The 14,175-nt window shown below is 61.1% G+C and overlaps 2 protein-coding genes across 3 annotated transcripts; one reads left to right on the forward strand and one right to left on the reverse strand.

The window, feature by feature from the left end:
• The first annotated feature begins 616 nt into the window (after positions 1-616).
• Positions 617-7,836, forward strand: NDUFS7 (NADH:ubiquinone oxidoreductase core subunit S7). Its single transcript, XM_082621812.1, has 8 exons — positions 617-966; positions 2,702-2,735; positions 3,643-3,711; positions 4,232-4,349; positions 5,901-6,080; positions 6,174-6,220; positions 7,034-7,122; positions 7,666-7,836. Exons 1-8 carry the CDS (start codon positions 951-953, stop codon positions 7,761-7,763), a joined length of 651 nt encoding a protein of 216 aa, XP_082477938.1. The 5' UTR covers positions 617-950; the 3' UTR covers positions 7,764-7,836.
• A 602-nt stretch (positions 7,837-8,438) lies between these two features.
• Positions 8,439-11,727, reverse strand: GAMT (guanidinoacetate N-methyltransferase). Of its 2 annotated transcripts, XM_082621810.1 has the most exons (6): positions 11,484-11,727; positions 10,317-10,462; positions 10,046-10,109; positions 9,691-9,758; positions 9,392-9,502; positions 8,439-8,835 (listed from the first exon to the last, which is right to left on the reverse strand). In XM_082621810.1, the coding sequence occupies exons 1-6, from the start codon at positions 11,662-11,664 to the stop codon at positions 8,695-8,697; spliced, it is 711 nt and encodes a 236-aa protein (XP_082477936.1). In that variant the 5' UTR covers positions 11,665-11,727; the 3' UTR covers positions 8,439-8,694. The 2 variants fall into 2 exon arrangements, with proteins under 2 accessions (XP_082477936.1, XP_082477937.1); XM_082621811.1 differs by lacking the exon at positions 9,392-9,502.
• Between the last annotated feature and the right edge of the window lie 2,448 nt (positions 11,728-14,175).

The raw sequence follows: 14,175 nt of genomic DNA on the forward strand, positions 1-14,175 counted from the left end.
ATTGTAAAATGGGCAGAAGAGGTACCCAGCAGGACTGTCACAGTTAAACGACATCCAAGCAGGTGTCTCTGCAAACTCCCTTTTGGCGCTTTTGGTATTCAGTAGTGTTCCTTTCGACAATTACATTCGTTCTAATCCTGCCACTTGAAAAATATTGTAAATGGGAGTGGGGAAGGGGGTCATTTGGGCTGGGATCATAGTTTTGGGGGTGGACCGGGGTGGGTGGGGATGAGGCCTTGTTCTAAGCCCTCCCGCCGCGTTGGCATGAGCCAGCAGCCCAGCTCCTCATCTGAAGAATGGAGAGTATTCTGGGGAGGAAAGGTCAAAATCGACACATTCTGGGTAAAAGTGCTGGGAAAAGCTGGATCAACTTGGAGCAAAACAGAACGCTGTTCGCGCAAAAATGTCTGCCGAAACCCGGGATCGAACCAGGGACCTTTAGATCTTCAGTCTAACGCTCTCCCAACTGAGCTATTTCGGCTGCGCAGCAGGGGGTTGCCCCCGCCCCCGACTCCGCACCACGCTGAGCCGCTCGCGTGCAGGCGCAGCTCGGGCCGCCCCTGCGGGCCGCGCATGCCTCGTAGGGTCGCGCCTGGAAACAGGTCTCAGCGCCGTCTCTGTGGCGCAATCGGTTAGCGCGTTCGGCTGTTAACCGAAAGGTTGGTGGTTCGAGCCCACCCAGGGACGACCTTGCGCTTTTCCTTCCCCGGGTAAGAAGAGAGGGGACGGCTCGCCTTCTTTTGCTACGACCCTCCCCGCGCACTTCCGTATCCTTCTATCCCGCGTGGGGCGTCCGGCGGCGCGCGGTGGGGGGGATTCCACAGAGGCGGAACGTCCCCGCCCGAGTTCCGTTTTCCGAGCACGAGCCGAGGCACTTTGGCCGACGGCCCCGGGGACCCGGAGCTCTGAAGAGGACGGACCATAGAGGTTGTCTGAAGGCCGAGGCCAAGATGGCGGCGCTGGCGGGTGAGCAGGTCGGGGCGGCGGGGTCGGGGCGGCGGGGTCGGGGCGGCGGGGTCGGGGCGGCGGGGTCGGGGCTTGGGTCGCTCCGGGCGCCTTTCCGCCCGGCCGCTTGGAAGCGGAGGCCGAGGGCGACGCAGGCTCCCAGCCTCGGGAGGGGGCCGGGGCGGGAGCCGGAGGGACCCAGGCTCGGCCCGGGATGCTGCCCTTGAAGTTTCCGGGAGGAGGCGGAGAGGGGGCAGCAGCCCCGACATCCGAGGAAACAGAGGCCCAGAGAGCGGCTGGAACCGCTGGTGGTCACGCGGCCTGGCCGGGCAGGGACGCGACCCCGGGGCACCCTGCCACCCCGGGAAGGGGACGGTCACCCCCAGAGAAGGCGTCCAAACCCTGGCTGCTCTAGGGACCTTCCCTCCGATTAGCGATTAAACGCATAGGATGAATTCACAGGGTTGCAAAGGAAAGCGGTTATACTGACAGTTGCCAGGATACTGTTTGGGAACCGGGGGTCAGTTCGCAGTCCGGGTGCTTCATTATTCATGCCTGGAAAGCCAAGGTTTAGTGGCGGATCTGCCTACTGCTGTGACTTTGAAGGAGTGAGAAGTGGACACGTTCCTTTACACACAGTTGGCTGCAGCCTCTATGTCAGGGTTAGGAAACCACTGTCATTTCTGTTGGTGAAAAGTCTCGGTCTCGCCAATACTGCTGTGGTTTTGGCTACACTCAGATTTTAAGGAAAGGCCAATTTTCAGTAAGACGTTGGTGACACTAAAGAGGGTATTTTTCTTTCCCGTGCAAGCTCACCAGTCTGCTGAATCCTCACCAGCGGCCTCTTGCTAAGAATGTCTGGTCCAGAGGCTGGAATACCCTCACCTTGGAGGTGAAGGGCATTTACTGTGCTGTGAGATTACCCAAAGCCCTACATTTTCAGTTGGGGGAGCTGAGGCTCAGAGAGGGGCAGCTTGCACAAGAGTCCGGGGCTGGGCTATTAACCTGGACTCCTTGCCCAGCCTCTGAAACCCCGGAACTCCCAGCCCAGGGCTTGGAGCCTCGCTGATGTCTATGGGTTTCTTGACTTGACTCATGCCTGTCAGGCTGAGCCAAGGCCGAGACAGACACTGGGGAACCCAGGGAAGCCCTAGCATCAGGGGGAGGCAGGCGCCACAGGAGGACATGTGGATAGAGATAGAACAGGGTGACAGGATCTAGAGGGCCTGGGGAGCTAGTGTAGACCCAGGCATTTGAGCTGAAAGCTGCCCCATGAGAGGGGTGCTCCAGGCAGAGGGGACAGCAAGCACAAAGGCTCTGAGACAGGAGGGACACTGACATTCCTGAGGAAAGGGAAGGTGGCTCTGACGTGGAGTGTGGGGTTGGAAGCAGGGGAATGACACTGTCTGGTTCACATTCTGAAAGATCACTGTTGTGGGGTTTTTTTTTTTTTTTTTTTTTTTTTGGCTACACCTTGCGGTTTGCGGGATCTTAGCTCCCCGACCAGGGATCGAACCCAGGCCCTCTGCAGTGGAAGCGTGCAGTCCTAACCACTGGACCACCAGGGAATTCCTCTGAAAGATTGCTCTTTATCAATTGTTTGTTAAATGGAATGTAGATAGACTGAGGGTGAGAGGGCGGGTGCACCACGTGGGGGGCCTGACGGGCAAACACCTGGAGGCTGGACCCTCTGGGCCGTTTGTGGCCTCTGGTGCTGCCACAACTCACTGCCCCCACCCTGTGGTTCTTTCTGCAGCTCCCAGCCTGCTCCGTGGGATCCTTGCTCTTCGGTGAGTGCCTGCCTGCCTGCCTGCCTTCCTGCCTGCGTGTCTGCATCTCTGATCCTGACACCCCGCAGTGAGGCCCTGGCAGGGAGGGGCTCAGAGGGGGCTTTCAGGGGGCCTCAGGTCCGGGCGGGCCCTCCATCAGCACCAGGCCAGGGGCCGCCTGGCATCCAGCCCCATGTCTGCCTGCCCTAGTACCCTCAGAGCCCAGTCGCTATGTGGCGCACGAAAGGCATTCAGCATGTTTGCTCTGATGGCAGCCCCGTGTAGGCCTCCTTGGGACAGGAAAGCAGGTGGCTGCCAGGCCCTCGGATGTGGGCTGAGTTTGTTTTTGTTTTTGTTTTTTTTGTGGTATGCGGGCCTCTCACTGTTGTGGCCTCTCCCGCTGTGGAGCACAGGCTCCGGACGCGCAAGCTCAGCGGCCATGGCACACGGGCCCAGCCGCTCCGCGGCATGTGGGATCCTCCCGGACTGGGGAACGAACCCATGTCCCCTGCATCGGCAGGCGGACTCTCAGCCACTGCGCCACCAGGGAAGCCCCTGAGTTTGTTTTGATAAAGCCTTTTTCCTACGAATAAAATACACACTCACTGCAAAGCAAAGGGAAGACGGGGAAAATGAGGGAAGTATCAAATGAAAACCAGGCACTCTCTAGACCAGGGATCAGCATATTTTTTTTTCCGTAAAGGGCCAAATGGTAAACGTTTTTGGCTCTGCCTCTGTAAAAACAGTCCCAGACACCAAGGAGGTGAATAGGTGTGGTTATGTGTCAATAAAACTTTATTTACGAAAACCGGCGGTGGGCTGGGTTAGACCCCCTGGTCAGTTTCCCCATCCTGGCCCCGGGGTAACCCTGTCACAGCGTGTTGGGGCGCCCTGGGCTCCTAGTCATGGGCGGTCTGTCTCCCCGCAGCTCCGGCGTGGGCGCAGCTCTGCAGGTGCGCGGGGTCCATCCGACCTCGGCTGCTGACAGCCCGAGCAGGTGAGGTCATCCTTCCCAGGAGCCCACACACCCTGAAGTCCCCCCATCCCCCCACCCCAGCACAGCAGCAGCCCGTGGCAACTCCGGGGCACTCCCACCACCCAGCGGGGTATGTGAGGGGGTCCCTGCCCTCAGAGTCCTGTCCAGCCTGGTCCTGTGCACCCAGGCCAATGGCTGCACAACTCCAGACCAGGAGGGCCCTTGCTAAAGAGTATGTCAGCTGAGCCTGTTTTCCAGACGAGGAAACAGTTCCCGAGAGGACAGGGTCCTGCTGAGCCTCAGTGAGGCGGTAGAGGCCTGTCCACACCATCTTTCACTCTGGTGTTGGGCAGGCATGTCCTGCCCCAGGCCAGGGCACAGGGCTGCTGCAGACCTGGCCTCACGGCTACTCCCAGTGCTGCTCTGGGGACCCACCGTGACCACGGCTTTGTCCTGCCCTCTGAGAGGCTGCTCTGGGCTAGGCCCGGCCGGGGATACCTGCCTGGCTGACGCCTCCCCTTGCTTTGTGTCCCATGCCCAGCACCCACCCCGCTGTGTCCCAGGCCGGAGCCGTGGTCCCCAAACCCGCCGCCCTTCCCAGCAGCCGGGGCGAGTATGTGGTGGCCAAGCTGGACGACCTCATTAACTGGGCCCGCCGGGTGAGCCCCTCCCCTTCTGCGTCTGTGGGGCCCCCTCTGGCTGCTCAGCCACACTCCTATGGCTATGGAGTGGGCCGGACTCCCCCAGGGCCCCTCCCTGTGGGGACCTGTGGCTTTGATTCTGTCTCAGGACCCCTGCCTGCCCCCAGCAGTTCCTGGCCTGACTTCCCTCGGTGCTCCCTGCCCCCCGCATCGGCCCCCAGAGAAGATGAGCCACCTCCCTCCTGTTCTTCTTCTTCCATCTTCTGTTCATTCCTCTCTTTTCTCTCTTAACATAAAACCCACGTTTTTAACTGGAAATACATGATGGAAATAATAGCTCCTTCCCAGCAAATATCCTAATCCCCCACCCCACCCCCACATAGGCCATGGGACAGTCTGCGTGCTCACGTGCTTGTCCGTGTCTCCCCCCGGACATGTGTCCTTTGTCCCAGGACAGTGGTTCCTTTCAGTGCTCTTGGGGCGCCCGGCTGGGTAACAGTCCCCCATTGACGGGCGGGCTGGTGCTGTCTTGGTGTCTGTGTGCGACCAGCGAGTCCACAGCGAGTGTCCCTCCAGGCCCACAGCTCCAGGGCGGCGATGGTCACTGTGGCCGTGCGCTGTGGAGTCATGGCCCTGCTGTGTTGGGCAGCCCTTGCCTGCTCTGTGACCCGAGCCCTGTCACCTGAATTGGGACATCCACAGGGCAGCAGGGACCTTGGCCAGATCCCAGACTGGACACAGACAAGCAGAGAAAGCTCTGGTGGAGAACAGCTTTGGGGTGGGGGTGGGGGCAGGGGCGATATCGGGCACCAAAGGATGGAGGGAAGTCGGAGGGCATCCAGGAGGGCTTCCTGGAGGAATTGGCACTTTGAGTCCAGGTAGTGTTGGGAACAAGACCCTCCAGGGTGCTAAGCCCCAGGGTCTAGATCTGTGCTGTGTGTGGCCACTGGGCACTCAGAGCAGCAAGTGCCCATGTTGGAGGCTGGGATTTAGGATATGCTGGGTTATATGGACTATATTATTAAAGCTAATCACACTTGGTTTTATTTATTTATTTATTTATTTATTTATTTATTTTTTGCGGTACGCGGGCCTCTCACTGCTGCTGTGGCCTCCCCTTGCGGAGCACAGGCTCCGGACGCACAGGCTTAGCGGCCATGGCTCACGGGCCTAGCCACTCCGCAACCTGTGGGATCTTCCCAGACCGGACCAGGGCACGAACCCGTGTTCCCTGCATCGGCAGGCGGACTCTCAACCACTGCGCCACCAGGGAAGCCCACACTTAGTTTTATTTTTGTTTGTTTTTCTTTTTGGTAATGTGGCTGCTGGAAGTGTAGACCCACGGGCCTAACTCAATTGGCCCTCCTGTCACACAGTCCTGGGCTGGGGCATCAGGCTCAGGCCGATGACCAGTGTCCAGGGCAGCCTTCGGGGTCTGGAGGTCACATGGTTTGCTATGGGCAGGGCCCAGAAAAGGCTAGAAACAGATTTTTCTATGTGAAATCGTCCAATTTCTTTAAACACGGTGGGCCACTTGTCCACTCACGGGCCGGCTGCCCCGCCCTGCAGAGCTCCCTGTGGCCCATGACCTTTGGCCTGGCCTGCTGCGCCGTGGAGATGATGCATATGGCAGCGCCCCGCTATGACATGGACCGCTTCGGTGTGGTCTTCCGCGCCAGCCCCCGCCAGTCCGACGTGATGATCGTGGCTGGGACACTCACCAACAAGATGGCCCCCGCGCTCCGCAAGGTGGGCCCCACTGTCAACCCCACCCTCCCCTCCCCCTCCTCCCGGCCCCCCCCCCCCAGGCTCGAGCTGCACGCAGACCCCCGTCTCTTCCAGGTCTATGACCAGATGCCAGAACCTCGCTACGTCGTGTCTATGGGGAGGTGAGTGCCCAGCGGGGCGGGGACTCCAGCAACAGACACGCCGGTGACATGCTGGCTTGTCTCTTCCAGTCTCGCTTCTGTGCTGCTTTCTGATCGGGGTTGTCCAGAACGTCCCCTTCTGTCCTGTTATAGTCACTCCCCCACCCCAACAGCCTGTCCAGTTTCGTTCTGTTTCTCTGTGTTATGACCACAGGAAGGACGTCCTGCTCGGGGGGGCGTTGCAGCCTCCTCACCGTCTAGCCAGCACCTCATTTCTCCATATCATTAAAAGCCATTTAGTCACCTGACTTTTTTGGTTGAGGTAGAATTCACATACTACAAAGTTCATCCTTTCAAAATGTACAATTTTGTGGATTTTAATGCATTCTTAGTGTTGTGTAATCATCACCTCTATCTAATTCCAGAGCATTCCATCAATGAGCATTCTTCCCAATAGAAGCCCTGTCCCCATCAGCAGTCACTCCCCACCCCCTCCCCCAGCCCCTGACAACCAGGAACCCACTCTCTGTCTGTGGACTGGCCTGTTCTGGACATTTCCCATCAATGGAATCACACTCTGTGTCCTTTCACGTCTGGCTTCTCTCACTGAGCGTCTGTTCACAATCCCACCGTTTGTTTCTGTCCTGCCCGGTCCCACAGAAGGTCTCAGGTGGCCGCTGTCTTTCTTGTGACTTGTGTCCCAGTTTTGCCCTTTCCTGACCGCCTGGCACCTGCTTGAGGTTGGAAGGGGGTGCGGGTTGGGGGGCTGCGAGGAGGGACGGAGGCCGGGGTCGCTGGAGAGGCTCTCACGACTGGCGCTCCCCTCCCCACCAGCTGCGCCAACGGAGGCGGCTACTATCACTACTCCTATTCTGTGGTGCGGGGCTGCGACCGTATTGTGCCCGTGGACATCTACGTCCCAGGTGAGCCCCCAGGTGGTGCCCACGCGGCCCTCACCCGATTCACAGAATCCCCACAGCCCTGAGACAGCTCGCCCCCTTTTAAGAATAAGCAGATTTGGGTCCAAGAATAAGAGTGACACCGCAGCCTTTCTCCCCCACTGTCTCTGGAGGGTCTCCTAGTCTGAAGAGTCTGCCCCCATTCCTTTCCAAGGGTCCTCACCAGACACTGGCGTGGCCTGGGGGTTGGCAGGCAGCCCACATTGTCCTCCCGGGTCATGTGGCGGGAGGGCCAGGGCAGCTCGGCCTGGGAGGGGTAGCCCAGGCCTCCCTCATCCTGGCTGGGAGGTCAGCCCTGGGGTCAGCAGCTGCCCACCATGCCCCCCTCTGGCTCCTTTCCCGTGATGGGCCAAGCCCCCCAGCTCTCTTGGTGCAGACCTAACGGGCTGCTGGGGCAGAGGCCTGTCCTGCGCCTCTCCACCCTGGGAAGTGGCCTGGTTGCCTCCACCCGGAGCAGAGCGGAGGGGAGGGGAAAGGGCAGGAAGACTGAGGAGTCACCGCCCCCAGGCTGCCCGCCCACGGCCGAGGCCCTGCTCTACGGCATCCTGCAGCTGCAGAAGAAGATCAAGCGGGAGAAGAGGCTCCAGATCTGGTACCGCAGGTAGTGCCGCCGCCTGGCCGCCCTGCGGCGTCTGCGCCGTTACCCCAGAGGTGGTCAATAAACCCGATAAACCTGCCTGACTGCCCCTGCTCCATGTGGGGTTGGGGCCTGGGAGGTGGGCGGAGCGAGTGCTGCTTGGCGGGGTCAGGCCTGTCTCTTGTGCATGGAGATGCCGAGGCCCCTGGAGTGGACAGCCGGGCCCAGCGTGGCCCAGTGGGAGGCCCCACCCATGAAGGAGGGGAGTGGACGCATCCAAGAGCGGGTCAGGGTGAAGCAGACGACACCACGGCGACCAGCTGGGCACCAGGGCCCAGGGCGGACGGAGCCAGGGTGTCCCTGTGCTGGGGCTGGAGGGGCGTCGACTCAGAGCGAGGCATCGTGGTGCAGCCTGACGGGGTGGGACCAGAGGGTCTGGGCCTTGGGGCTGCCACCTGCTATGAGGTCCTGACCTAGTTCCACCTCCTCTGGGGACCCCAGCTGCCCACCAGAGGGAGAGCGGGAGGGGCCATGGGTGACAAATTGGCAGTGTCTTCAGTGGACATGGCAGGGGGGTCAGAGGCAGGATCAGAAACTTTGGTATAGCCACTGTCTCGGTGGTCAATTTAACAGGTTTCTTTCCTTTCACTTTTTTTTGGAGGGGCAGGAAGAGTAAAGCAAGCACACGTTTATGTCCTCAGGCTGATTGGCTAAACCCAGTGTTAGTGTTTATTTCATTCTCAGGACCATGGTAGGAAAGTAGTGGTCGTCCCCTTGCAGAGAAGGTTAGGGAAGCTTGCTGATGTCATGTGGCTGGTGTGGGTCTGGACCAGGGCCGAGGGGCCAGAGCCTGCACTCCCGGCCACGAAGGTGCTCAGTAGGGGTCTGGGGGTTAGGGGTTCCTGAAGCCCAGAGCCCCCAGTGTGGCATGGGCAGCTGAGCCGGTGGGCCCAGTGGGCTCAGTGCTTGGTGACCAGAGGCGTGATCATCTGCGGGAAGGCGTAATAGCGGCAGTCGGCTGGTGGGACCAGCTCCATGACCCGTGTGTGGATGTTCTCTGGCCGGAAGCCCACTTCCAGCAGGGCTGGCACCTGTGTCTCCTGGCCAGAGGGAGGTGCCGAGTCACCTCCAGGGCCCTGGGGCCTCAAGAGACACCCTGCCAGCCACCCCTACAAGTGCCAAGGCCCTTGGGGCTGGGCGGGGCTGCTAAGAAAATGCTGAAGCCCAGGTCTGGGTGGGAATCTCCAGGTGTCCATACACAGCTTCCTGGCTGTCATGGGGTATCACCAGGCTGCTCACCCGCACGTCCTCGCAGGCAGAGGGAACCGAGTGGGCAAAGGCCCAAGACAAGGGGTGGCTAGACCCATAAAGATGCACCCTGGGTGGATGAGGGCAGAGTGAGGGGATGCTGCTGGGGACCTTGGGCTGAATCCCTGTATCCTGAGGGCACTGGGGAGCCATCTGAGGTCCTTGAGCTAGGGAGAAACCTCTCCTAATTTACAAGTGGAGGCTCAGAGTCCACCCAAGAGATGAGCCCCCAGGGCCAGAGGCAAGGGACCCTCCCCAGGTCTCAGGTGACCCCAGCTGCCTCCCCACCCAAAGTCGCTGCCGGGGGTGGGGCGTGGGGCGGGGCAGGGAGCGCCCAGGCTGCGGCACCTCGAACATGGTGGTGAGGTCCGAGAACTTGGACTTCATCAGCTCCCCCCAGGAGGTGAGGTTGCAGTAGGTCAGGACGCCCCCCGGCTTCAGCAGGCGGAAGGCGTGGTCCTGGCCGGGGTCGGGGGGACAGCGGTCAGGAGGGGGTGGGGATGGGCAGAGGCGTTCCCAGCGGGCCTCCCACCAGGTCAGGGGAACGGCAGAAGGAGAGGTGCCTCCTGTGTGGACGGCAGGTGCGCCCACTGGGCTGACCCCCACCTTAGGGCTGGCAGACCCCGTCCCACCGCAAGCGATCCTACCCGAATGAAGTTGAACTGGTGCGTGTGCCAGGTCTCCTCAGACAGCGGGTATGTGTCATACAGGATCCCTGCTCAGGAGGACAGAAGCCACGTGGTCAGGATGCTAGCTGCAAGTTGAGGCAGCCAGGAACCCAGAGTTCGCTATGCTGCAGCTGCCCCTACGAATTGTGTCCCATCCGGTCGTTCTTGAGGTGTCCACGCACCTAAGTGCCAGGCTCCTGTATGTGTGTCCATGCCTGCCCCCCGGGCTCTGCCACCCCAGTGACACATCAAGGCATGTGTGCTTCAGAAGCGGGCAAAGGAGGGGCTGGCAATCCAGGCAGAGGCCCCCCGCCCAGTGCCCAGAGCCCCTCACCATCGAAGTGACTGTCTGGCAGGGTGGGCGCCACTTCCTCCCACAGGCCTTTCAAGGGAACCACCTTGGCACAGGGGAGAAAGAAAGAGAAGGCTGGGGGTCAAAGGGGGCCCAGGACTTCACCTGTTGCAAGGGAGGGGGCAGAGGAACTCCCAAGAGAGAAGACCACCTCTCCCATGTCTGCGGCCACCCCAGGTCCCCAACCCACTCCGAGGGCAGGGCCTTCCCCCTAAGGAGCGTGAGGAGCGGGACCTCGGGCAGAGGCGGGCACCTTGTGCGGCTGCCGCGGGGCCCAGTCTTGGAGCCGCTGGAAGACGCTCTCATTGCACTCGATGATCCAGTGCTCGTCGATGGGGGCCTCCTGCACCTTCGTAGCTGCGATGGCCATGCCAAAGCCCACCTCCAACACCCGGCCCCCTGGGCAGACAGAGCCCACGCCTTACACACTGGATGGGGCTGGGGAGGCTGCTTGGAGGAGGGGGTGCGGGGGCAGGGCCTTGGCAGAGAGAAACGACTGCCACTAGGAGCGACCGGTTGGCAGAGCAAAGGTGGGGGGTGGGACAGAACACAGCAGCCCTGAGAGGGAACAGCGTGGGCCCGGGGCCAGTAGCCAGAGAGGGTGGCCTGTCGGGGAGGCCATGGACAGCGGCTTCTGGGCTGGACTACGGGGCAGGGCAGACCCTGCACTTTGAGCCCTGGCCCATGCTGTTTGCACTGAGGGCGCTTATCTCCTGATTTGGGTAGCGTCCCCTGCCCCCCCAACAAACAAGTCTACAAAGTAAGGGCAAGGAAGGACCAGGATTCAAGGCCCAGGCCTGGAACAGTGAGGGGCGGGGGTCGAGCCCCTTTGGGTCAAAGAGGAGGGGAAAAACGCCCTAACCGTGCAGGGACACTGGCTGTGCCCATTTGCCAGGTGGGAACACAGAGGCCCAGAGGTGGGCGCCCGGCCTCTGGGGGTCGTGGGAGGAGCCCTCGGCACCCCGCGGGCTCTGACACCAGGTGCAGGGCCACCCCCGACAGCTGTCTCCAGGCCTCAGCTTTACCAGAGCTATTCTTAGCCAGGGCAGGGCCTCCCGCGACTCCTGGGCAGGAACATTACCCACGTGGGCCTGGGCAGCACCTCGCCAGGCCGCCCCTCCCCTGTCTTCGACCTCGGGCGGGGTCCGGGCGGCTGAGTTCCGCGTCTGAGAACCCATCCCCCGACCCAGCCCGACCCCTTCCCGGGGTCGGGGCCTCGGTGTCTCCCGAAGAGAGGGCTCCCGGTACTCAGGGCGCCCGCAGCGCCCCAGGACTACCCCGCTGCCCTCGCGAGCGGCCCCGTTTTCCAGGCGAGGAAAGAGAGGAGCGCAGAGGTTCCGCCACGTCGCTGGAGAGCGGGCGGGCGCCGGGTCCCAACGGCCCCAGCCTCAGTCGACACCGCGTGCTCGGCGGGGGCTACCTCTGGAGGCGGCGGCGGCCGCCAGCGCGTGCATGTAGGGGGTCTCCCAGCGCTCCATCACCGGCTTGCCCAGGATCTGCAGGTGCGTGTCCGACGCGTCGTAAGCCGCGGGCGCCGCCTGCCACGCGGGGCTGCAGTTCTCTCCGGGTGCGAAGATAGGGGTCGCAGCGGAGGCGCTCATGCTGCGGCTGGACGGCGCGCCCCGGGAGCTGGGGAGGGAACGGCCGCGTCCTTGCAGGGCCTTCTGGGCAGGGGGCGGACGGGAGGCGGGGCGGGGGCGGGGCGCGAGCGCACTGCCCGGCGGCCCGCGCGGCCCCTAGCGGCCGCGGCGGGGAAGGCGGCCCCCCACTGTCTCCCGGACCCCCACGACGCCCCCGCCTCCGGGGCCGCCAGCGCCTGGCGGGCGGACTCGGCACCAGAGCAGCGAGCCCTCGGAGTCCTCACCCAGTCGCTTTCCTGCCTCGGTTTCCTCGTCTGTCACCACCGCGTCAATAGCCCCCTCCTTGCCGGGGTGTGAAGGTCTAAGGATTTTCCAGACACGGTTGAAGTGCCTTAAGTATATAAAATCATTTAGGGAATTCCCTGGCGGTCCAGTGGTTAGGACGCTGCGCTTTCACCGCCCAGGGCGCGGGTCCGGCATCTAAGATGCCACAAGCTGCATGGCGCGGCCAAAATAAATAGAATAAATAAATACTATCACTTAATCTTCAGAAGCGCTGCAGTGGTTTCTTCTATCGTCCTCATTTTACAGGTGGGGAAACTGAGGCTCCAGAGGCAAAGCGGATAATCTCATGGCCGGGAGGGCGGGGTGTGGGAACCCCTGATAAACCCCACTCCGACTCCTGTGTGGAGCTGCCTCTCTCCTTTCCTGAGCTCACCTCACCCCCCAGGTCACCTCAGACCCCAGGGGCCTGATGAGGGGCTCAGCGCACAGGGGCCTCCAGTGCTGGGACTGAAATACCCACCCCAGTGGTCCCCGGGCCCTCCAGCCCAGGACGGCAGGCGGGGCAGCCCTGCAGCGCCCACCCCTAAAGCCTTGCCCCACAGCAGCCCTGGGGGTCACTGTGTCCTCTGCTGGCCACGCTGAGACCAGCCCCCAAGGCGAGCTGGGGTTTCCTCCAGGTTCTGAAACATGACTTCCCCTTCCCATCTATCTGCACACAGGGGGCCACCGGCTGTGAGACTGGAACACCCCATCTGGGCCAAGTGTTTTTCACATCCCAGTGAACACGTGGGGAAACTGAGGCCCCGAGAGGCTGAGGTCACAGAGTTTGAACCCAGGCAGCCCTGCCCTTCTGTTTCCACCTCTGGATGGCTGCTCACAGCCTTAACGTGGCTCCAGAGTCCTCCCCGTGGCCCTTCCCACACCCTGCAGAGCTCCTGTGTCCCTCCTGCCCCTGGGCCTTTGCACATGCTCTCCCCTCTGCCTGGACAGCTTCTCCTCTCTCCTGGCCTGGTCTCCTTCTTTTTCTGGTTCATGCCCGAGCCCACACCTCCTCTGGGAGGCCCCCCGGGTCCCCCCAGGCTGGGTATGGCCCATTTGAAGCTGTTTCATCTCTCAGTACCTCTCTTTGGTATTTCACTCACCGAAGGTATTTCTTCATGGTTATATTGTCTGTCCGACCCGCCTGGCACACAAAATGCTTGATGACTCCTGAGGGCACATTGGGTCTAATGTGGTCTGGATGGGACAGCACGGATTCCATGAGACCCTCAGGTGGAGGCAGGATGAGTAGATGTCACCAGGCACCAGGGCTGGGCTCACGCTGAATTCGTGAGCCCATGTGAATTCGTGTTGTCAAGTTTCCTTACAGCTGTCCTGGTTACTGTGGCGGGGGCTTTGCAGGCATCCTTATGCCAGCATCCTTGGGCCACCCACGTAAACAGGTGGCACTCACTACTGTCACCCAACTCAAGCAATGCCCTGGAATGCCCGGCCCGAGACAGAAGGCAGGCTGTATTCATTAGCTACTGCTATGTAACAAATTGCCCCAAATGCAGCCACTTAAAGCAACACATGTTTATTATTTTTCGGTGGGTCAGGAATCCAGGTGCAGCTTAGCCTAGCCAGGTCCTGTGCTTCACAACCTCTGGCAAGGCGGCTGTCAAGGTGTCGCCCAGAGCTGGGGAAAGCGTCCGCTTCCAGGCTTGTTCACTGGCTGTTGACTCCATTCAGTCCCTGGCCATGCGGGCCTCCCTGAAGTGACAACTTGCTTCTAGCAAGACGGAAGTCAGAACCATTTGTCATCTGATCACAGAAGGACATCCCCTCACCCTGGCCGTATCCTACAGGTTAGAAGCCAGGTACACAAGGGTAGGGAATCCCAGGAGGCTATGAATATCAAGAAGTAGGGGTCAGTCTCAGAGGCTACTGCCCATACAGACACTAAGAGGAAGCTGAGGCGGTGGTCAACTGGGATCCTTTCCTGCAGCTTTGGTGCCCAGGAGATAAGGAACCGCCCGTGTCTGGCCAAGCTGCCACCTCCCAGTGGTTGCCTACATGCAGCCTGGACTCTATCCCCAAGAGTTGCTGAGGGCATGGCGCAATCTGGATGGCGACTCAGCCAAGGGGTCTCTGTTCCAGCCTTGGCTGGGGTCCTCTTCTCTCAATGGAGTGACCACTCTTGCCCAGCTGATGTCTTCAAATGAGTTACCGACACGTGGTTATTCATTGTGTCCATTTTTCTCAAGA

This window comes from Mesoplodon mirus (genome assembly GCF_964341445.2).
Source record: "Mesoplodon mirus genome assembly, chromosome: 5".
NCBI lineage: Eukaryota > Metazoa > Chordata > Mammalia > Artiodactyla > Ziphiidae > Mesoplodon > Mesoplodon mirus.